The 24,170-nt window shown below is 42.1% G+C and overlaps 1 protein-coding gene across 1 annotated transcript in view; it reads left to right on the forward strand.

The window, feature by feature from the left end:
* LOC145414579 (protein ST7 homolog) overlaps positions 1 to 24,170 on the forward strand; it is a 73,442-nt gene that overhangs the window by 41,011 nt on the left and 8,261 nt on the right. Inside the window, exons 8-10 of the mRNA XM_080284097.1 lie at positions 4,200 to 4,390; positions 10,411 to 10,513; positions 17,371 to 17,478. Of these exons, the coding sequence (XP_080140223.1) occupies positions 4,200 to 4,390; positions 10,411 to 10,513; positions 17,371 to 17,478 (402 nt within the window). The remainder of the gene's footprint in view (positions 1 to 4,199; positions 4,391 to 10,410; positions 10,514 to 17,370; positions 17,479 to 24,170) is intronic.

Consider the following 24,170-nt stretch of genomic DNA (forward strand, 5'->3'; position numbering starts at 1 on the left):
TTACACGTGCCCCACTACCATCATAAAAACTCTTGACGGCACCTAGCAGCATACCATCTACACCATACATGCGCAAAACCTTCCACAGTCTTTCTCTGTCTATGTTGTCATATGCTGTTTCCAGATCAATAAATGCCATAAACACCTTATAGTCCTTCTCACAGGCCATCTCCACTGTCTGTTATACTGCAAATATTTGATCCACACATCCTCTGCCACTCCTGAAGCCACCCTGTTCATCACTTACTAGGACTTCTGATATCTGTCTTACTTTTCCTATAATAAGTCTTCCATATAACTTCCTTACAATACTCAGTAGACTAAATGCCACGATAATTCTTGCACTCACTTCACTCTTCACTCACCTTTATTTTTGCATGGGGGTACAGTTATTGCCTCTTTCCGCTCTGCTGGCACAGTTTCACTCGTCCATGCCTTCATACATATCTCCAACAAGCACTTAATTCTGCTCTCTCCACTACATTTAATCATCTCTGCATACACCTCGTCATCCCCAGTTGCTTTCCCATTTTTCAGCCATTTCCCAGCATTCTTCACCTGTGCGAGTGTCACGTTTCCTGGCACTGCATTCCATCTCTGTACACCCCCAAAATCATTCATGTTAACAGTTGCTTTGCTCTCTCCATTCCAGTACATCAGACTCAAAATATTCTTTCCATCGAGTCCTTACTTCATCCCCATGGGTTAATAAATTACCACTTTCATCCTTCACACTTTCACATTTTTTTCCACTGTCACTTTTACATTTCTGCATCTCTTTCCAGAATAATATCCTATTTTCAGAGTGGTTTGCATTCACTTTCTTCCTAGATCATCACGTACCTCCTTCATTTTCCTCTTCACTAGTCTCTTTACATGCATCATCATCATCATCATCTAATCCCGTGTTGCCCCGTGAGGTGTGTAGGAGCCCAGGGCTAGGCAGTTGGTCCTGACATTTATGATGTGAGTGACCAGCCTCACTCATACCTGAGTGGCATTATGTGAGCAATAAACCCCAACCACCCCTTGGATATAAATCTGCACAGTCTCAGTTCGATTGGAGTGCCTTAATCATCGTCATTATCATCTAATCCTGTGTTGTCCCTTAAGGAGTGTAGGAGCCCGGGGCTAGGCAAGTTGGTCCTGACATTTAAGATGTGAGTGACCAACCTCATTCATCCCTGAGTGGCATTATGTGGCACACCTAATGTCTGACTTGGCTCGTATCTCTGACTGGGGTAAAAATAATATGGTTGTTTTTAATGCATCTAAGACTCAGTTCTTACACCTATCAACCCGACAAAATCTTCCACAGGTATACCCACTAATGTTTAATAATATTCAGCTTAATCCTGCATCATCCTTGAACATGCTTGGGGTTTCATTTACTCGGGACTTATCTTGGAAAGATCATATTACATCTCTTGTAAAATCTGGTTCCAAGAGATTGGGTGTGCTAAGCCGACTCTGCTCTTTCTTTACCCCTGCACAATTGTTGACTCTATACAGGGGTTTCATCCGCCCCTGTATGGAGTACAACTCTCATGTGTGGGGAGGCTCCCCACATACAGCTCTTCTCAATAGGGTGGAGTCAAAGGCTTTTCGTCTCATTAACTTTCCTCCTCTTACTGACTCCCTTCAACCTCTGTCTCTTCACCGCACTGTTGCATCTTTATTCCTTTTCTATCGCTACTTTAATGGTCACTGCTCCTCTGAACTGTCTGCTTGCATTCCTCCACCTCTACGACGGGTGTGTAGCACCCGTCTGGCAGCAAACTCTCATCCCTTTTCTGTCCAACTCTGTAATGCAAGAGTTAACCGTTACTCCCAGTCTTTCATTTATGCAAAAGGTCAACTCTGGAACTGTCTCCCTCTGTCTGTATTTCCTGCTGCCTATGATCTCCAGTCTTTCAAATGCAGTGTGTCCAGGTATCTCAAAACGATCGGATCTTGAATTTGGCTCTCTATTGTATATTGTTTTTCTCTTGGAGGGAACTGTTACTGCGGGCTCATGGCCTTTGGTTCCTTCTTCCTCGCATTAAAAAAAAAAAAAAAAAAAAAAAAAAAAAAAAACACCTTGAATATAATCCTGCACAGGCTCAATCCGATTGGAGTACCTTAATTATCCACTAAACCACCAGATGCCATAATTTGGTTATATGGTTACCACCCAGCATAGTAAATGGTTTCCAGGTGTACAGGAAACCATATGGCTTGTCACTCGGTGTAAGTCAACCATAGGCAGAAGGAAGAGGAAAGAATGAAGGAAAGAGAGACAGAAGAGGAAAGACAGAAAGAAGAGAGAAATGGGCAGTCACCCAAGAGCAGCACTACATTGAGTGAGTGGATGGTGGGCACCCCCACCTGCCACTTACTCTCAGTATATTCAGTTATTACTTCAACTGAACCCCTGTCCTGTATCCACTCTAGCCACTTCCTCTTTTCCTCCACTGCTTTCTTAACCTCTTCATCCCATCATGCCATACCTTTTTTCTTTGTTGTTACTCTTGCCACATCACACACCACTTTAGCATTCCTAACTAAGCAATCCCAGTATGTATTCCACAATCTGCCACGATTCATTTCATTCCAATTTGCTGATTCTAACTCCTCCCCTACTTTGGCCCTGTATTCATCTGCCATTTCTTTTATCCTCAGCTTCTTGGCTTTCAATCTCTCTCCCTGACTGCTCCTCTCTCTGTTGGTCCACCTCACTTCTCTCAGCTTGATCTTCCATACCACAGTCATATGATCTGACAAACATCCACTTCGACCTCTCACTGCCTTCATATCTGCAACACTTCCCAGCATCAATTTCTCTACGAGCACATAATCAGTCAGGCTCCTTTCAACATGTTCTCCATTCCTTCTGTACCATGTATATTTATGTGCATCTTTGTTTTTGAAAATTACAAATGCATGACCATCTTTTTCGAGACATGTCCTTCAGTCGCCTCCCATTATCATTCTCTCCTGGTACTCCATTATGACTTATTATATCATTCACAGGATCAGTGCCTACTCTCCCGTTCATGTTGCCCATTACAAACGTTTTATAACTCCGGGGCATTTTTCCTACTACTTCATCCAGCTCATCCCAAAACCAGCTCATCCCAGAATGTTTTCAAGTGGCATATAATCAGTTGGTCCAGAATCTGTATAGGAGTGTGGGATCATATATTATTACATTAATGAGAATGGATGAATGATGACAGTTGGGTGTGGAAGGTGATAAGTATGAATATCAGGGTAAAGTTGCAAGAGGCAGACCGAAAAAGACCTGGGACAAGGTTGTGGAGTGTGACCTCAGGGATAAGGGGCTGAATAGGGAGGCTGCCAGAAATCAAGTAGTGTCTAGAACTGCCATTAGGTGACCAAGGTCAACACATGCAAGCATGTTTGAGCCTCTATAAACAATACAGTTAATATGACATAATGCATACAGTACTAAGTTTCCATCATTTTATTTCCTGACATTGTAGCCCAATATCTTTTCCTGTCTGCCTAAGCCTCTTCAACCCCAGAAATTTTCTTTATTTAATTGTTGCCACCAATATGTGATTTATTTTTCATAGGAGGGGAGATGTCTGGTATTGAAGGGGCTTATATCTAACCCCTCTAGTTCAGAAAGTCTTACCTAAGCTGAATAACATGGTCTGGTGGTAGCAGGAATACAGTGCAAAAAAATATCTCTTTAATGAAGGGGTTCATAAAAAAGATGTCCCTGTAGTTATGTGGTTAAGCCCTTCAGCCCATGCAACTGTTTGCTTTATGTTATCTCATCTAATGCCAGACAGTTTTATTCAGCTCAGGCAAGACATCTCTGGGCTGTAGGGGTTAGTCTTTGTAATTCCTTCAGTCTCTGGATGTTTTCTATTTTATTGTAGTTTTTGTCAGATTACTTTATTCAGCTTGGATAAGACATCCTTGAGTTGGAATTAGTAAGAGTTACATGTAACCAAATTCTGGCTTATAAACGAAACTCCATCCCATTAAGCACTTACACATGTCATTTCTTACTCAGGCAGTCTAAGTACTGTATATACTTGTATCTGCTATCTACTCCCCAAATCTTGGTCATCGTTTGTATTTTATCTTCATTCTCGTTCACATTGAAAGTCACATATTTTCCTAGACCTAGTAGTCTCCAAGACACAGATTATATATTAAAGGAACTTACAATCACTACCCCACAGCTGACGAAGGAGGTTCCTCCCATAATGAATGTGTTAAATCTTCATGAAAACCTTTTAGAAGCACTTCTAGAAGTTGGTGCATATGCTGACTGCCAGGCAGTGTTGGCACGCTATGATGATATTGCGCTACCTAAGAGTGCCACGATATGCTATACTGCAGCCCTGCTTAAGGCACGCACAGTGGCAGACAAGTAAGTCATGTGGTTTGTGATATATGGATATGGAAGGAGGTAATGTTATACTGCAACCCTGCTCAAGGCATATGGGTTGGCAGACAAGTAGTTTTGTTGTGTGTGTGTGTGTGTGTGTGTGTGTGTGTGTGTGTGTGTGTGTGTGTGTGTGTGTGTGTGTGTGTGTGCGCGTGCGTGTGTGTGTGTGCATTTACCTATTTGCAGTATACAGGAATTGAGCTAAGCTTGTGTTGTCCTGTCTCCTTATCTACGTTAGTCTAGTTTTAAACACATGAATGTCTTTTGCCTGCAACACCTCTTCGTCTGTCATTCCAAATACTTATGCTTCTGTTTGGGAAACTGAACCTTTTAATATCATTAAGACATTCCTCAACTTGAAGTCATGACCTCTTGTTCTTTCATCATCCAACACAAAAAGATCCTCTCTATCCACCCTTTCCAATTCTCATACATTTCTAAATATCGTGATCAAGTCACCTCTTTCCCTTCTCTCGCGCAGTGTTGGTAACTTCAGTTTTTCCAATCTCTCCTCGTAGGTGAGTTCCCTTAAGCATGGTATCATCCTCGTCACCATCCGTTGAACCCTCTCTAGTTTATCAATATGCTCTTTCAAATGAGGTGACCATACCACAGCTGCATACTCTAGTCTTGGTCTTATCAGGGTCACTATCAACTCCCCCAGCATTTCCTCGTCCATATAATTAACCCGTGGATTGCACAGTTACCTTTTTTTATCCCACCCCGTGGTGTGCAAAAAACAAAGGAAACATTTTTTTTTTTTTAGTTTTTGTTTATTATAAACTTGAAGGGAGGGAGGTGAGAAGACAGGAAGAAATCATTAGGATAGAAGTTGTGGAAGCAATGAAGAAAGTTAAATTAGGGAAAGCCCCAGGAATTCATGGAGTGTGTGGTGAAATGCTGAAGCGTGGGGGAGAGATAGTAGTAGAATGGATGTGGAAGATGTGCAGATTGGCCTGGGAGGAAGGTAGAGTCCCGGGGGATTGGAAGTCAGGTATAATTATTCCCTTGTACAAAGGAAAAGGGGAAAAAGAAGTGTGTGGTAATCATAGGGGCATTTGTCTTCTTAGTATAATAGGAAAAGTGTATGGTAAGGTACTTATGGACAGAGTTAGAGAAAGAACAGAGGAATTAGTTGGAGATGAACAGGGAGGCATTAGGAAGGGAAGAGGTTGTGTAGATCAGATATTCATTCTTAGATCTTTAGTGGAAAAGTTTCTAGAGAAGGGAAAGAAGTTATGCGGCTTTCATGGATTTGGAGAAAGCATATGACAGGGTGGATAGACAAGGATTGTGTAAAGTATTAAGAATATATGGAGTAGATGGAAAGTTGTTGAATGCTGTGAAGAGTATGTATGATGGTGCTAAGGCTGCAGTGCGTGTAGATGGTGAACTAAGTGAATTTTTCTCTTTGGAGGTTGGGTTGAAACAGGGATGTGTCATGTCTCCATGGTTGTTCAATCTGTTCATGGATGGGGTAATAAAAGAGGTTCAAGGTGGATGTTGGAGTGGCCCTGGTGAGAGAAGATAGTGTTTGGAAACTCCCTGTACTGTTGTTTGCAGATGATACTGTGTTGTTGAGTGAAGATGAAGGGGAGCTGCAAGGCTTGGTGGATGAGTTTGGGAGTGTGTGTAAGAAACTTAATCTAAAGGTGAATGTAGGGAAGAGTAAAGTGATGGTCTTTGAGAGAGGTGAAGTCATTGAATGTACAGCGAGGAATTGGAAAATGTGAGTACGTTTAAGTACTTGGGTAGTGTGATGAGTAAGGATGGTGGTTTGGAGGGTGAAGTGCTTGAAAGGGTACAGCAGGGAAGAAAGGTTGCTGGTTCCTTGAGGGCAGTGATAAGAAACAGGGAAGTGAGCCTGGAAGTGAAAAAGTTACTACATGACAGTATTGTGATACCAACTCTAACGTATGGAAGTGAAGCTTGGACGTTGTTGGAAGGACACAAGTCAAGAGTGAGAGCAGTGGAAATGAGTTATTTAAGAGAAGCCTATGGAGTCACATGGAGAGACAGGCTGACGAATGAGAATATAAAGGAGCGTTGTGGTGTGGATGTGGATGTGATAAGAAGCGTTAGGAGGAACACACTGAGGTGGTTTGGCCATGTGGAGAGGATGGAGGGTGAAAGACTGATGAAGAGAGTGTATGTGAGTGAGGTGGAGGGGGGAAGAGGGAGGGGGAGGCCGAGGATGAGATGGAGGGATGGGGTGGAGAGGTATATGAGAGAGGGGGGTGTGAGTTGGGAGCAGAGCAGTGAAATGGTGGGGGACAGGGTGACGTGGAGGCGATTTGTTTCTGGCCACCCCAAACGGGATTGAGGCGTCTGGCAATAGATAGATAGATAGATAGATAAACTTGAAGATAAACATCCATGGCATCATCTCGTGAAGAGAAAAAATCTCTGTCTTTCTGTCTTTGTGTAGGGCCATGCGTAAGTTTACGTATGGGAGTAGCGGAAAAAAAAAAAAAAAAAAAAATTTTGTTTTTGTTATTGTTTATTGTAAACTTGAAGATAAACATCCAGGGCATCATCTGGTGAAAAGAAAAAAAATCACTCTTGCTCCATCTTTGCGTAGCGCCATATGTAAGTTTGCGTAAGAGTCGAGTTGCTTACGGTAATGCACAGCCAGCACAGCCCGACCTGTGGCTCGCAACGCAACGCTACCCAGCCTGAGCTGTGGCTTGCAACATGACGCTACCCAGCCTGAGCTGTGGCTCGCAACACGACGCTACCCAGCCTGAGCTGTGGCTCGCAATCCACGGGTTAAAAGCCACCCTCGTGTTGGTCAGTAATTCACAAGTTCCTCCAGTTATTTTGTTTATATGCTTTTCTGGTGACAGGTAATCCTGAATAATCACTCACAAGTCTTTCTCATTTTTTTTTTTTTTTTACTAATTATCTCATTGCCTATTTTATATGTCCAGTGTGGTCTTTTTTCACTCATTCCTATTTCTAATACATGACACTTCTTGGCATTAAAATCCATTTTCCAAGTCTGGCTCCAGCTGTAGAGTTTGTCCAAGTCCTCTTGCAGTTTCTTACAACTATCAGTACATTTAATGTGTTTCATGATTTTAGCATCATCTGCGAACATACTCATGTAACTATTCAAACCCTCTGGCAAATCATTTACATATATCAGAAACATTACTGGGGCTAAGACAGAGCCCTGGGGTACTCCACTACAGTCAAACCAGAATATGAAGAGCTCTGGGGTGCAGCGGGGGATTAAGTACACTCCTGCCACATCTTTACCAAAACAAAACCACCCGGTACCCAACGTTTACTATAATATTTTGAATGGGATAACTCCAACAAAAATATGCTAATGTACTTTTGTTACATTTAGTCTTTTTGGTTCCATTAAAGCTATTATCGGCTATTATAGTACAAAAATAAAAGTTCTAAACAGTCCATGGTGGGTGGTAGGTGAGTGGCCGTGACTGACCCAAACACGCGGGTCACCTAAAACGTGGCAGCGTGGTCTAAACATCTGTGTCACATGTTGTATAGAGTTGTTGTTTATATTCTTATAAAGAAAATAAATTGTTACTATGAAGTTTTTTTTTTTTAATATATTATATCTGGAGTCTCATTTGGTCTGATTAGCTAATCAGGTCAGGTGCGAGTAAGGGGATGGTTTATTATGATGTGGCAGGGGTAAACCAGCTTTGCTGTCGGGCCCTGCTGCTGATGTCACTGATTGCACTGCGCAGTTGACCCATGTGTGGTGTGGTGTGGTGAGGATCTGTCCCTTCTCCCCTTTGGGGCTAAGATGCGAATTACTGTGCTTGAATGGATGAGTAAATGGGGAGTGTGTCGTCCTGTCTCGGCTACTTCCCTTTCCATGGGGGAAGCAGCCTAGGTATATAGATAGATAGATAGATAGTATTTCAAGCTAATATAAAATTGTTAATATCTTAACATTCAACAATGTAAAGTTGAAGGTTTAAATGTTTGGCATATGCACTTTTCGTACCTGCCACACCTCAGAGCTCTTCATATTCTGGTTTGACTATAGTCACGTTTCTCCATTGTGAAACCTTGTCTCTTATAACTGTTCTCATCTGCCTTCCTATCAGATAATCTCCCATCCACTTTAAAAGATTCTCATGCACCCCTCCAAAGGTCTTCAACTTCCACAGCAGTCTCCTATAGGGCACCCTGTCAAATGCTTTCTTGAGATCAAGATAGTCACAATCAGACCATCCCTCTCTCTCTTGTATGACATCAATTACCCTACTGTAGAAACTTAATAGGTTAGTAACGCATGCTCTTCCATCCCTAAAACCAAATTGTCTTGGTGTTATCACTTCATTTTCTTCTAAATGCTTTATCCATCTTTTTCTAATAATTTTCTTGCAGATTTTACAAACAATACTAATAAGTGAAACAGGTCTATAATTAAGTGGATCTTCCCTGTCTCCTCCCTTGAAGATTGGCACAATATTTGCTCTTTTCCAGTCTTTAGGTAACTGTCCATTTTCCAGCGTGTGTGTGTGCATGTGCGTGCATGCTTGCACATGTGTGCGTGCTTGCATATGTGCATGTGTGTGAGAGAGAGAGAGAGAGAGAGAGAAACAGTTAAAAAGGTGTAAATGCAGTTGTATAGATGTGGAAGTCAGGGTATGCATGGTGGTAGACAGGTGATGTGGTGTTTGTGTGTGTGTGTGTGAACAGTGAAAAGGTGGAAATGTAGTTGTGGTGGTTATGTGTTGGAGGATACTGTTTTATGTAATGGTTTGTGGACTTTGATGGAAGTGGCTGTTAAAAATTGTGTAGTACAGGGATAGTTGTGATGTTTTGCTAAGTGTTTTATCATTTCATTCTCTTGCATTTGTATTTTGACAGCTTGTAATATATGGAAGAGAAACCATTACATTGTGTTAGGTGGGGGGCGCTCACCATCCACTCACTTGATGTAGTGCTGCTCTCGGGTGTCTGCCCTTTCCTCTCCATCCTTCTTTCCTTCCATTCTCTTCTGTCTTTCTTTCCTTCATTCTTTCCTTGTCCTTCTGCCTACGGGTGACTTTACACTCCCTCTTCTGCCTTTCTTTCCTTCATTCTTTCCACTTCCTTCAGCCTATGGGTGACTCTACACTGAGTGACAAGCAAATGGTTTTCTGTGAACCAGGAAACCATTTACTACGCTGGGTGGTAACCATATAACCAAATTTTGGCGCCTGGTGGTTTAGTGGGTAATTATTGCGCTGCAGTTGGATTGAGCCGGTGAAGGTTTATATCCAAGGGGTGGTTGAGGTTGATTGCTCATGTAATGCCACTCAGGGATGAGTGAGGCTGGTCACTCTCATCTTAAATGTCTGGACCAACTGCCTAGCCCCGGGCTCCTACGCTCCTCATGGGGCAATGTAGGATTGGATGATGGATGGATGGATGGATGAAACCATTACAAGGAATGTGAGAGCTTTCCAAGGTGAAAGGTGCAGAAATTTCTTGAATACATTATTCATGGCCATGTTGTAAGATTTTTATGGTACATACTCTTTCAGTGGTGTTTGACAATGAATTTCAATAATGAATAGTGGTGAACTTATGTTGGTAATGAAAATAAGTTGGGCTAAATAGCATTACCATTTGTAATTAAGGAAACATAAACAGAATGCTGAATGTCATTTTACAGCAGGATGTGAAAGAATACATGGTAAAGGAAGTCCACTTCTCGTCACTCATCCATGCAAATACTTGGAATTGTTTATGTTGCACTGAAGGTGCTTGAGAGGCATTTCTCCATGTAGTGGCACTGATATTCCTGGACAGGAGCCAATAATAAAAATGGCCCACAGCTCTGTCACTCTTCCCTGAGAGGGGGATGATGGAATGTGGGAAAAGGGGAACTTAGCCTGAGGGTCCACTGGGTTCATGTCCAGATGAGGCTGACGACACAACGAGAAGTTGGTGTAGACTTTTCAAACAATATTATTTTCTTGTGCATGAGGGTTTTACTGTAGTCTACTAAAGTGCTGCTGTCTGCCTAGGTTCTCCCCGGATGTTGCCAGCAAACGAGGGTTGACACCTGCAGAAATGGCAGCTGTTGAGGCAATTCATCGTGCTGTGGAGTTCAATCCTCATGTGCCTAAGGTTAGAGCAAGCGGACAAATGCAGCCACAGTGGGTAGGGGTGTGGGGATATGGTTTAGTTATTATTTGTTGATCTTTACATAGCAGAAATTTTCTTCCTTTTGCTGCATATTTCATATAACTCAGTGGCTGAAGCTCAGACTACATCATATGCATATCACATTTTTTTGATGACTAGCATCTTGTTAAAGTGTAAATATGCTGTTGTATCTCAGTATTCAAGATGGAGAGATGACAGTTATATGCCAAGTTAAACTGAAGTGTATAGTTTGATATGAGCAGTGAATGTAAAGCACACACTTTTGTTTTATGCCGAAAGGTTTTGTACAGGTTTGTATGTATCAGCCATGTTTGCATGGTGATGGCTTTTGATGCTGCAGTGATCTGTGGCACTATCTCCAGTCAGTCCGTTAATCCTAAGGTCATTTTGTGCCTCTCCTAATCAAGTAACTGTTATTAATAGACTTACCTATTTTACAGCATTCAATAAACTGTGTTTCTTTCAATCCAGTCAAGGCAATCCACACTCATTCCTTATGAGTCCCATTTTGACTGTTCTCATTCTTGACATTACACACACTTACCATACCATAGTCTCACGTCCATACATACCATGGACACCGGTACAGTTTTATGCAACAATTATTCAACCATATTCATGAGGCTTTTATATAAAAGCTAGCCATCTTCCCTACTTAGCCATAACATAATGCCCAGTTAAACAGGAATTTGTTCTTTCTTCTCACATCACCACATGAGGCCCAAGCCAAGCAGCCTGTACACTAGTAAAAGGGGGTTAGTAGACAGCTATCCCAGTACAGTATAGGGATAATAGCTGGTCAAGGCAGACTTCAGGGTTGAAGTTGTATGTAGCTTGATTCATCATTAGAATATTAGAGTATGATGGCAGTTGAATGGAAGAACAATAAACTGAAGTAAGCAACCAAATAGGCAGATTCGCATGTCCATGTATAATGTGAGAGGTGTGAATGAGAAAAGCAAGAGGGTGGAAGTGATGAATGTGTTCAAGAGTGCGAGATATGCCGTGATGGCATTGTGTGCAACAAAGATGAAAGGATGTGAAGTGGAGGAGTGAGAGGGTGTGAAATGTGTAAGATTGGGCATGAATGAGCAAGGAAGATGCAAGGAAGGAGTTACTTTGTTGATGAATGAGGTGTGGCAGAGTGGAATGAGAGACTACAAATGTTTCAGTTTGAGATGTTATGTATGTAAAGTTCAAGCTTGAGAAGGTGAAAGTGGCATTGATTTTACCATATGCACTATGTGATGAAGGGAGTGAGAGAGGGACAGATTTTGGGATAAGCTGGATGAAGCAGTGGGAGAAATGCCCAGGAGCTATAAAGTGATCACAATGGGCGATATGAATGGAAGAATAGGCATTGGTACTGTGGATGACATAATGGGTTGTACTGGAGTACAGTACCAGGAGAAAATGATAATGGGAAGAGACTAAAAGGTATTTGTCAGGAAAGGAGGTTGTGTGTTTGTAACTCGTATTTCAAACACAAAGTTGCACATAAATATACATGGTTTAGAGGGAACGGGGATCATGTTGAAACTAGCCTGATTGATTATGTGCTCATAGAGAGGTAGATACTGGGAATTGTTGCTGATACGAGGGCCACAAGAGGACGATGTGGAGGTCTGTCAGATCATGTGATTTGGTATGCAAGATCAAGCTGAGAGGAGTGAGGTGGACCTGGAGAGAGAGGAGCAGTCAGGGAGAAAGACTGAAAGTTGAGAAGCTGAAAATCAAAGAAATGGCAGATGAATACAGGACTAAAGCAGGGGAGGAGTTAGAATCAGTGAATTGGAATGAAATGGATGTGGCCAGCCTGTGCATAGGGATTGCTTAGTTAGGAATGCTAAGGCAGTGTGTGATGTGGCAAGAAGAACAATAACAAAGAAAGGTAAGGCTTGGTGGGATGAAGAGGTTGAGAGAACAGTGGAGGAAAAGAGGAAGAAGTGGCTAGAGTGGTTACAGGACAGGGGTTCAATTGAAATAAGAACTGAATATATTGAGAGCAAGAAGCATGTAGAGAGACTAGTGAGGAGGAAAAAGGAGGAGGTAAATGATGATCTGTGAGTAAAAATGAATCCAAACTACTCAGAAAATAAGAAGTTATTCTGGAAAGAGGTGCGGAAACGTAGAAGTGACAGCGGAAAGAAATGTGAAAGTGTGAAGGATATAAGTGGTTGATAATTAACCCATGGGGATGAAGTAAGGACTCAGTGGAAAGAACATTTTGAAAGTCTGATGAATGGGAATGGAAACAGCAAAGCAACTGTTATCATGAGTGGTTTTGGGGGGTGTACAGAGAAGGAATGCAGTACCAGGCAACATGACCCTCGCATAGGTGAAGAGTGCTGTGAAGTGGCTGAAAAATGGGAAAGCAGCTGGGGTTGATGAGGTGTATGCAGAGATGATTAAGTATAGTGGAGAGAGCAGAATGAAGTGCTTGTCGAAGATATGTAAGAAGGCATGGATGAGTGAAACTGCCCAGTAGAGTGAAAAAAGGCTGTTATTGTACCCTATCTATCTATCTATCTATTCCCAGACGCCTGAATCCATTTTGGGGTGGCCAGAAACAAATCGCCTCCACGTCGTCCTGTCCCCCGCCATTTCACTGCCCTGCTCCCAACTCACACCCCCCTCTCTCATATACCTCTCCACCCTGTCCCTCCATCTCATCCTCGGCCTCCCCCTCCCTCTTCCCCCCTCCACCTCACTCACATACACTCTCTTCGTCAGTCTTTCACCCTCCATCCTCTCCACATGGCCAAACCACCTCAGTGTGTTCCTCATAACACTTCCTATCACATCCACATCCACACCACAACGCTCCTTTATATCCTCATTCGTCAGCCTGTCTCTCCATGTGACTCCACAGGCTCCTCTTAAATAACTCATTTCCACTGCTCTCACTCTTGACTTGTGTCCTTCCAACAATGTTCAAGCTTCACTTCCATATGTTAGAGTTGGTATCACAATACTGTCCTGTAGTAACTTTTTCACTTCCATGCTCACTTCCCTGTTTCTTGTCACTGCATTCAAAGAACCAGCAACCTTTCTTCCCTGCTGTACCCTTTCAAGCACTTCACCCTCCAAACCTCCATCCTTACTCATCACACTACCCAAGTACTTAAACGTCCTCACATTTTCCAATTCCTCACCATCCAACCTCGCTGTACATTCACTGACTTCACCTCTTTCAAAGACCATCACTTTACTCTTCCCCACATTCACCTTTAGATTCCGTTTCTTGCACACTCTCCCAAACTCATCCACCAAGCCTTGCAGCTCCCCTTCGTCTTCACTCAACAACACAGTATCATCTGCAAACAACAGTACAGGGAGTTTCCAAACACTATCCTCTCTCACCAGGGCCACTCCAACATCCACTACCCTACCTTGTACCTCTTTTATTACCCCATCCATGAACAGATTGAACAACCATGGAGACATGACACATCCCTGTTTCAACCCAACCTCCAAAGAGAAAAATTCACATAGTTCACCATCCACACGCACTCCAGCCCTAGCACCATCATACATACTCTTCACAGCATTCAAGAACTTTCCATCTTCTCCATATATTCTTAATACTTTCCACAATCCTTGTCTATCCACCCTGTCATATGGTTTCTCCAAATCCATGAAAGCCGCATACAACTTCTTTCCCTTCTCTAGAAACTTTTCCATTAAAGATCTAAGAATGAGTATCTGACCTACACAACCTCTTCCCTTCCTAAAGCCTCCCTGTTCTTCTCCAACTAATTCCTCTGCTGTTTCTCTAACGCTGTCAATAAGTATCCTACCATACACTTTTCCTATTATACTAAGAAGACAAATGCCCCTATGATTACCACACACTTCTTTTTCCCCTTTTCCTTTGTACAAGGGAATAATTATACCTGACTTCCAATCCTCCGGGACTCTACCTTCCTCCCAGGCCAATCTGCACATCTTCCACATCCATTCTACTACTCTATCTCCCCCCATGCTTCAGCATTTCACCACACACTCCATGAATTCCTGGGGCTTTCCCCAATTTAACTTTCTTCATTGCTTCCACAAACTCTATCCTACCGATTTCTTCCTGTCTTCTCACTTCCCTCCTTCTCCCAGCCATTCCTCAGCCACTTATACTCGCATTACTTCCATCCTGTATGTTCAACAATTCCTTAAAGTGTTCTCTCCATCTGCTCACTTTTTCTCCCTTCTCCACTAGTAATCTACCATTTTTATCTTTCACTCCCCTGGAAACCTCACTTCCACCCTTTCTTACTCTCTTCACAACTTTCCAGAACATCTTCTTACAGTCCCTCCACTTTACACTCAAATTCCTTCCAAATTTTGTACCCCTGTACAAAAATAAAGGTGAGCAAAGTGAATGTAAGAAATATTGTGGCATTAGTTTATTGAATGTTGTAGGGAAGGTATATGGAAGAATTATCATAAAGTAAGAGAGGTATCAGAAGTCCAAGTGAATGATGAACAGGGTGGCTTTAGGAGCGGCAGAGGATGTGTAGATCAAATATTTGTGGTGAGACAGATAGTGGGGAAGACTTGTGAGGAGGACTAAAGGGTGTTTATGGCATTTATTTTTATGGAAAAAGCATATGACATAGTAGACGGAAAATTATTGTGGCAGGTTTGACACATGTATATGGTATAGGTGGTAAGCTGCTTGGTGCCATGGAGAGTTTTTATGATGGTAGTGAAGCATGTGTAAGGATAAATGGTCATCTAAGTGAATGGTTCACGATCAGTGTGGGCGTGCGACAAGGTTGTATGATGTCCCCATGGTTGTTCAGTATATCTTTATCTATCTATCTATCCGCCAGTCTATATATATATATATCTCATCAGTCGTTTGAGTGTCCATTGCAGGATCGGCCTATCCCGACAGAAGTGGGGACGATACAGCCAATGTATCTCTACCAAGTGGCTTAGGCTGTTTAGCAGAGATTGTATGTAGGGTGAGAAGTGCTTGTAAGTGTGATTGTGGTGGTGGAGTGGCTTTGGATGTGTGTGTAGTCTGTGAACCAAGTGTAATTGGCCCGTGCAAGCCGGTTGGGTGCAAGCATACTTTATAGTATGCGACACTGGTTCAACCACAGCACCCCTTGTGTCCACCAATAGAATTCGTGGCCTGAAGAACGCTCCCAAAGTTTATCACCTTGGCTAGGCGCGAACCCTTGTTCTTCAGTGTACGAAAACACACACTTTACCACTGTACTACAGAGGCTTCGTGTACTGTATATATATATATATATATATATATGGATGGGCTGATGAGAGAAGTAAAAACACAAGTAATGGAGAGAGGGATGGTGTTGGTAATGAATGGTGATGGATGGAATATCTCAGATTTATTGTATGCTGATGATGCAGTGCTGCTTGCAAGTACTAGACAAAAACTTGGTAGACTAGTGCAGAGTTTTGCTATGTGATTGTCATGCCTTGAGAGTAAATGTAGAAAAGAGTAAAGTGATGGTAATCGCGGGAGAAGGTGACTCCCAGTGTGATGTTACAGTGAATGGAGAGAGACTGGAATTGATGAGAGTTCAAATACCTGGGTTCAGTGATAGAAAAGAGAGGAAAATGTGCAAAAGAAGTGGAAAGAAGAGAGACATAAGGAAGGATAGTAGCTAGTGCAATGAAGGCCTTGATAAGAAACAGAGGCTTGAGTGTTGCAGCAGCACAAGGCTTACATGAAATAGTGTTAGTGCCAACTGCAGCATATGGATGTGAAACTATGGTTTAGCATGAAAATGAAAAGTCAGGAGTAAGAGCAGTTGGGATGGGACTGCTGAGAAATGTGTGTGGAGTACAGAGGGTGGATAGGATATGAAATAATGTGCTTCGTGTAAGATGCAGAGTGAGGAAGTCCGTGGACACCAAATCGAAGAGAGAGTACTGGGATGGTATGGTCATGTGGAGAGAATCAATAATAATATAGTGGTGAAAAAGACCTATATAAGTGAATTAAAGGAGAGAGGAGGCAAGGCAGGCCAAGGAGAAGGTTGAACGATATAGTGGATGAGTGTGTGAGGAAGAGAGGTATGGAAGTCAGTGAGGCTAGGGGACTGACAAGAGATCGAGCTGGCTGGATGAATGTTGTGAGAAGAAGTGCATGATCAGAGATTTGGCACCCCATTTTAATGTGACAGCGGTTGGATTGACTTTGTTGGATACGTTTATGTGAAGCCACGGAATGCGGTGAAAGTTTTTTGGCGTATCAGATAGAGTCAGGATTCTGGGGACTTCAGTGATGAGTGAATGGAAGGGTGGCCTATTGGACTGGGCAAACTTTAGCTGTCTGGATGCTGCTACTCCTCACTCTCAGGGTGGGAATGGAGGTCCAGATGATGATGGTGGTGATGATGTGATATAAGATGTACAGAGTGAGTCAGAATTCTGGAAATATAGGTGATAGATCATGTCACAGAATGTCCTTATTTTGATGCCTCTCCTGTTCAGTGCACACTTGCATGCAACTATCCTTGTTTTGTATGGATGGAGCATTAGCGTCCGGATTGACTCTATCAGATACGTTTATGTGAAGCTGCAGAACGTGGTTAATGTTTTTGGCTTATCCGATAGAGCCAGGATTCTAGGGGCTTGAATGATGAGTGAATGGAAGTGTGGCCCACTGGATTGGGCAAATTTGGGCTGTGTGGACATTGTTACTCCTGACCCTGCCCTATGGTGGGAAAGGTGTGGATGATGATGATGATGATGATGATGAGCATCAGCATAGGGCTTCAGATTGAATGATGGCACAGGCCCCAGAAAGAGTATGTACCCACTAAGACCTGTCTACATTTCAGTACTTGCTGGAGATGAAACCACTGATTCTCCCACCAGAACACATACTGAAGCGAGGGGACTCTGAAGCCATCGCATATGCATTTTTCCACCTCCCACACTGGAAGAGAGTAAGTCATTACAAAAGAGTACCAACCAACATATTGCCATAAGTGTGCCAGGAACTGAATATGGGACTCATATATGACAGCCAGCAGCTCCAGTTCCTGACACAATAATGGCAATATGTTACAGTAAACCCTCAGTATACCAAACCCTCTTTCGACGAATTTACCCTGTGTTCATTTAACAACTTTTGTACAGTAAAAGAATGGTCACGTGGGAAACACTGGCGAGCGTGATGTCCCTACACACGCACGCACACACACACCGCTCGCTGGTGCAGTGGTGCAGTGGTAACGTTCCCGCTTGCCAACTGGTGGACGGGAGTTCGCGCCACGCTCAGGTTGCGAAAAGTTTCACTGACGAAGTGGGTGGTTACTGTACCCCTGGAGCAAGGGGACGTGTGTGTGTGTGTGTGTGTGAAGGTCACAGCCTTGCCCTTAGATCGGACTATATGAGCTCTCAGCTCCCTTCCGGGAGGGTAAAAGCTGACCATCACGACCATCAAGTGATCCTGACCGACCCGATGAATTACACACACACAAGCATCATGAGAGGACCTCCCTCCATCACACCTCAAATTCACCAGATACTGTACTACTGTACCTCAACTGGCTCAAGTCATATCATCATGACCTTCAAATTCATCTTCCCCCAACAACCAAGGCCAAGAGGAAAGTATTATCATTGAAGGAGAAGCTTACTATCATCAGGGAAAGCGAGGAAGGCCTGTCTTGCTCCCAGCTGATGACAAAATATTATACAAGCTTAAAAAGACAACTGTCTATGATATCCTCAGGTGTAAAGACAAGATTCATGCTGCTTTTGCCTAGCTGGAGGACAGAGGGGCAAGAAGATATTTAGAATGTCTCTTCCAGTCATCCCCAATGTCCTGTGTTGAATCGGCTGTGCTAGATGATGTCATGGACTGAAGTGATGTACAGTGAAGTACTGCACAGTAGTTTAATATATAGGCAGCATATAGTACAGTATTGTGGTGGTTATCATTGACTGTCTTTGCAAGTGGTGTAATGCTTTTTTTTTTTTTTTTTTTTTTTTTTTTTTTGTAGTCACTCATAACAGAGTGTACTCCCTCTGTGGTAGAGGCCTTGTAACTCACAGTATTCAGGCATGGTAACAGTGCACCTGACGTCAGAGATGGGGTGAGGAGGCATCGGAGCACTGCTTCACCCCTCCCCCCACTCACCCAAACACATATCTTTGAATCAGGGTTCAGCATGGTTGCAGTGAATCTGTTTCGCTTAGTAAATAACTTGCTATGGACTGAGTTCTGTGGGTAAACGTGATTACATCAACAGTATTCAGTAATACGTTATAAAGAAATATCTGTACTGTATAATGTTGAATTACAGTACAAATCTTTTCAATATTTGACCTTAAACACTTGAACCTGATATAAGATGTGCATAACACCAGCAAGTTCATGCCTTCCATTGCCCCCTTCCCTCCTACTGGTGGGAAATAATGTCTGAAGGTTTTATCAAACCCGTGGTAGGGGTTAGGGATTATTTAATTAAATATCACAGTTTTATTGTGTATCTGGAGTTGGCACGCATCTCATGCATGTGTGTTCATGAGTGCATTGGCAGGAATTTGGTTCATTGCCTTAAAGGATAGAGACAAGGAAGTTATGTTCATGAGTGAAAATATGTTTGTAAACGAACTTTGTGAGAGAAATATATGTTCGTGAGTGCTTTGGCAGGAATGTGGTTCATTGCCTCAAAAGATCAGAGACAGAGAGAGAGAAATTATATAAACCTTGTGAAAGTGTAGGACATTCAGGACATAAATATTGTGGGAGTGAGAATGTGTGGTTGCTGGAGAGTTATGTTGTTGGTGTATGATTTTGAAGGTATATTACATATTTCAAGTAGAGTTGTTATTGATTCTAAATATAATGAGAAGCTGTGTTTCATGCAGATCAGCTCCCCTGCACCCCTAAGGATGCCATTCCTCACCCTCATCCCTGACTTCAGGTGCATTGTTACCAGACGTGAATGCCACGAGTTACAAGGCCTCTCGTCAAAAGGGGGTACTTTCTTTTATGAGTGACTGTGCATGCAGCTGTTCTGTACTGCGTGCTTTGCTATTCTGTAATACAATATGTAGTACGTTGTTTACTGTATTGTAACAGCTAATGTACAGAGAGTTTTCTTTACCCACATTTTCCTTGTAACTACTGAAAGATGAGTGTACAGTAGTGTATAGGCAGTGTATAGTATAATGCAGGATTGTGGTGGTTATCGTTGACTATCTGTGTGGGTGTTGGAATTAAGTTTTTTTATGTTTAATGTACATACAGCAGTTTTGTACTGTTTGTTTTGCTATTCTTCAAGATATAGTATTTACTGTAATGAAGCAGTTAATGTACAGTGTGGGTCTTCTTTACCCACACCTTTGTAAATACTGAACAACAAAAGATCATAGATTTATCCAGAGCCTACTTGTAGTATTTATTTGCAGTTCAAATACATCCTGAAAGGTACAAATAAACACATTAGTTAGTAAATAGAGAATTTATTGAGAAAAAGAGCCATTTAGACCTAGCTGTATGTTATTGTGTACGATTGTATGGGTGAATGACAGTCTACATGTAACGATATTTGTTCGGTAAAAGCCTCAACTCCTGGGAAATCACTGAACAGCTTGGTGTTCGGCTTTAATATCAAGGGTCTGGTACCAATTAGTTTGTTTTATTGAGGGTTTACTGTAGTTGAATTTTCCTGTATTAGTACAGGTTTCTTTTGTGAGGGAGGAATACCGAGCTGTTTATCTGTCATTCAGTCACCTTTTACCCCATGGGGAGGATAGAGTCCTTGGGCAAGGCTATTGATTCCTGACATTTAAGGCAAGGGTGATCAGATTCCCTTGCCCCTGAGTATGTTAGGAATAATCCCCAACCATTCCTTGGATGCAAGCCTTAATTTGCCCCTTCCAGTTGGAATGCCTTAACCCAGTAGACCATTAGGTATTATTAGAGAACCAACTAAAGTTGCCTGGTATAGCAAAATTCACGCATCATTCCCCCTCCCCCCAATGGCTTCTTAATCCCTCTGTGGCTGTAGGTCTGGAATTTTACATGCGCCCCTGGCCAATGCCAGGTCCATTTTCTGAAGTTTCAAAAATTGATTTTTTTTTTTTTCCTTGCCATATTGAAGAGGAAGTTCCGATGCACTTGGCAGTGCAAAAATCAGCTTCCTAGACCCATTCTGTGGCGTGCAATCGAATGCAGAAGTTGCGTGAATTTAGGCAGGTGATCCTAGTCACACATAGGTATTGCAGTGATGCAACATTGCACTTTTTTTTTTTTTTTTTCAAAAAAACATTGTCAGTGGTGCCCAAAAGGTGTGATATAACTAGTTATGCATATTTTGAAGTTTTTTAGTACATAATATGTGAGGTTTGAATGAAAAACATTGTGTTATGAATTTGTTTTGCATTTTTCGGTGTTTATTGTGTGTATGGTAGTAGTGACTTATTTTTTTAGTCGGGGTGATGGAGTTTGTTGGAAAAGGGAGGCGAGAGTTTCTGTTTTCAGACCTAAGTGACATAAACGTCATCCCTTGAGTGTACAGGCTGGACAGTGAGGGTGAAATGCGAGGCGACCTTCCATTCGCACCTTGCATGAGCTGATTACCAGGAAAAGAAGGGAGGTCTTTCCACCCACGAAAGCATCACGTGAACACAGAAAACTTTCCTTTTATGCTTGTAAAAGGCAAAGAATATGCAAAATTATTCAAAACAGTAAGACAAATTTGAGCAAATAGGTAAAGATACCAAGACAAAAATGTATTTTTCTCTTATTTTCATGTCCTTTTTATTTATGCCTGTGTTTACTTATAATCGTGAACAGGATGGTCATGTGTGTTTCACAAGGGAGGAGAAAGATGATATGTTCTGTCTGGATCAAGATGATGGGTATAACTATGTGTGTTTAGTCATGGTCACGAGCAAAATAATCGTACATCCATTCATCACGGCAGCAGGTGGTGAACTGACAAATGAGGTGTGAGAGCATGAAGTGAAGGTCAGTCTTATGTCCCAGATGTTAGTTCACTTCCCAAAACTTTTCACAGTTTTCTACAAGTTGCACTGCATTGAATGATCCAAACTATTACAACAAACCTGAGCAAATAGGTAAAGATACCTAAACAAATATGTATTTTTCTCTTATTATCATGTCTTTTTTGTTTATGTCTGTATTTATTCATAATCATAAACAGGGTAGTTGTGTGTGTTTCGCAAGGGAGGACAAAGGTGATATTTTCCATCTGGGTCGAGGTAGTGGGTGTAGTTGTGCTTGTTTAATCATGGTCACGAATGAAAAAATGGAAAATCCACTCATCACACCAGCAGGCTCTGAACTGCGTGATGGGATGTATGGGGGTGTAGTGTAGGTCAGTCTGAAGATGATCAGAATGTTCGTTCACTTCCCAAAAATTTTTGCCGTTTTTTTATATGCCGCGCTGAAAAGATGCCTGTGTCTGTCTATCAGCTAAAAGTCATTCGACGCCAGTGGCCACGGCGGGGTTAAGCTTTGGAGAGATTTCTTGAAATATAGTGGTTGTTAAGCTTTGGAGAGACTTCTTGAACTATAGCAGTTGGATGTAGTATTCTGACCCCTTCACCAAGAGGTCTCCCAAAAGCTGAATGAAGTAATATGAAGGTAGCAAGAAAAAGAACATCACTGGGGATGGCAAGGGAAAAAAAGGGTGAGAAATTCCAAGGGTCCCATGAGCCGAATAAAAGGTGTAGTGGTAGCAAGAAGAAAAATGAGAAGTACTGGGGTGTCATAAGTTGAATTAAATCTTTGGGGGAGGGGGCAGAAAGAAAAAAAATGGGGTGGGGAAGTACCAGAGGTCTCATAAATTGAAAGTAATCTTTGGAGATTGCAAAAAAAAAAAAAATTGATAAGTTTAATAAAATCTTTGATGGTTAAAAAAAAAAATACTGAAGGTTTCATAGATTGAGAGAGAGAGAGAGAGAGAAGAACCAGAAGTCTCATAAGTTGAATATGAGGTCTATTCAGAAAGTATCCGACCTTAGGCTCTTAGAAAATAAATAGCTAACCTGTTGAGCTAGGATACTAATCCCCCCTCAAAGTACGCCCTTTCTGACTTGACACTCATAGCCCAGCGTTCTTTCCACTGCATAAAACATTTTTCAAAGTCAGTTTTCGTTATCTCTTGCAGGTGCTTTGTTGCATTCGTCGTGATCTCTTCTCTAATCTTAAATCGGCAACCCTTCAGCAAAGTTTTAAGCTTGGAGAATAACAAAAAGCCACACAGAACCATGTCTGGTGAGCAGGGAGCCTGCTGGACCTGCAGGATGTTGTGCTTGGCCAAAAATTCCTGAATTAGTTGAGAAGAATGGACAAAGGCATTGTCATGGTGTAGCTTCCAACTTGCTGCTTCCAAAGGCCTTGTCTCTTCCACTGAACTGCATCGTAAAGACAATGGATGATGTTCCAGTCAGATTGAGCCGGTGAAGGTTTATATCCAAGGGGTTGTTGGGGTTGATTGCTCATGTATTATCACTCAGGGATGAGTGAGGCTGGTCATTCTCATCTTAAACGTCAGGACCAACTTGCCTAGCCCCGGGCTTCTACGCTCCTCATGGGGCAACATAGTATTGGGTGATGGATGGATGGATGGAAAGTTTTTGTATGTGCACATATATGTTCTGATGAAAAAGTACAGATCACAGGAAAAAAATTCTGCTGTAGTGGAAAATATGGTAGAGTGGAGAAAGGGTGGAGGGAGGGAGAAGTGCAGTAGGGCAAGCCTCGCACCAATACTCTGTGTATATTTATGTGGCTAGTGGAAGCAGAAAGTTTGTTTCATGATGAAATCAGTGCCTTATTTTCTACTGAAAGTTTTTGTGTGTGTACATATTTGTTATGATGAAAAAGTACATATCACAGGAAAAAAAAATCGTTATTGTGGAAAATATAGTGGATTATGGGTAGTACAGTATGTGGATAATTATTTTGTTCTCGTTATTATTGCTGTACAGTATTTAGGTTTTAGTGGTAGGTGGTGGCGACCATCATCCACTCACTTGATGTAGTGCTGCCTACTTCTTCCTTAGCCTTTATCATTCTTTTTCTGTGCCTGCCCTCCTCTCTTCCTATTTCTCACATCTTTCCTGTCACTACTTATTGCTTTTCTTTCCGTTACAGGTGGCTTTACATTGAGTGACAAACCAAATGGTTTCCTGTAAGCCAAGAAACCATTTACAGTGCTGGGTGGTAACCATATAACCAAACCATACGTGCTCCCTACGTGTCAAGTGGGTTGGTGGAGGGTTAGTGCCCCTCTCTGTAAAACAAATAACTCAGAGTCAAATGGCCACCCCGTACGGGATTATGGCGTCTGGCAATGGATGGATGGATGGATTTAGGTTTTATGTAGTAGTTGTAGTAGTGGTAGTAGTAGTAGTAGTAGTGGAAGTAGTAGTAGTAGTAGTGGTAGTAGTAGTAGTAGTGGTGGTGGCTGTAGTAGTAGCAGTAGTGGTAGTAGTAGTAGTAGTGGTGGTGGTGGTGGCTGTAGTAGTAGTAGTAGTAGTGGTGGTGGCTGTAGTAGTAGTAGTAGTGGTAGTAATAATAATACTGGTAGTAGTAATGATAGTAGTAATAGTATTTGTAGTAGTTGTAGTAATACCCAGACTTCTAGTGGCA

This window comes from Coenobita brevimanus, chromosome 100 (assembly GCF_032717465.1).
Source record: "Coenobita brevimanus isolate Jiangsu-jjx chromosome 100, ASM3271746v2, whole genome shotgun sequence".
NCBI classification, from domain to species: domain Eukaryota; kingdom Metazoa; phylum Arthropoda; class Malacostraca; order Decapoda; family Coenobitidae; genus Coenobita; species Coenobita brevimanus.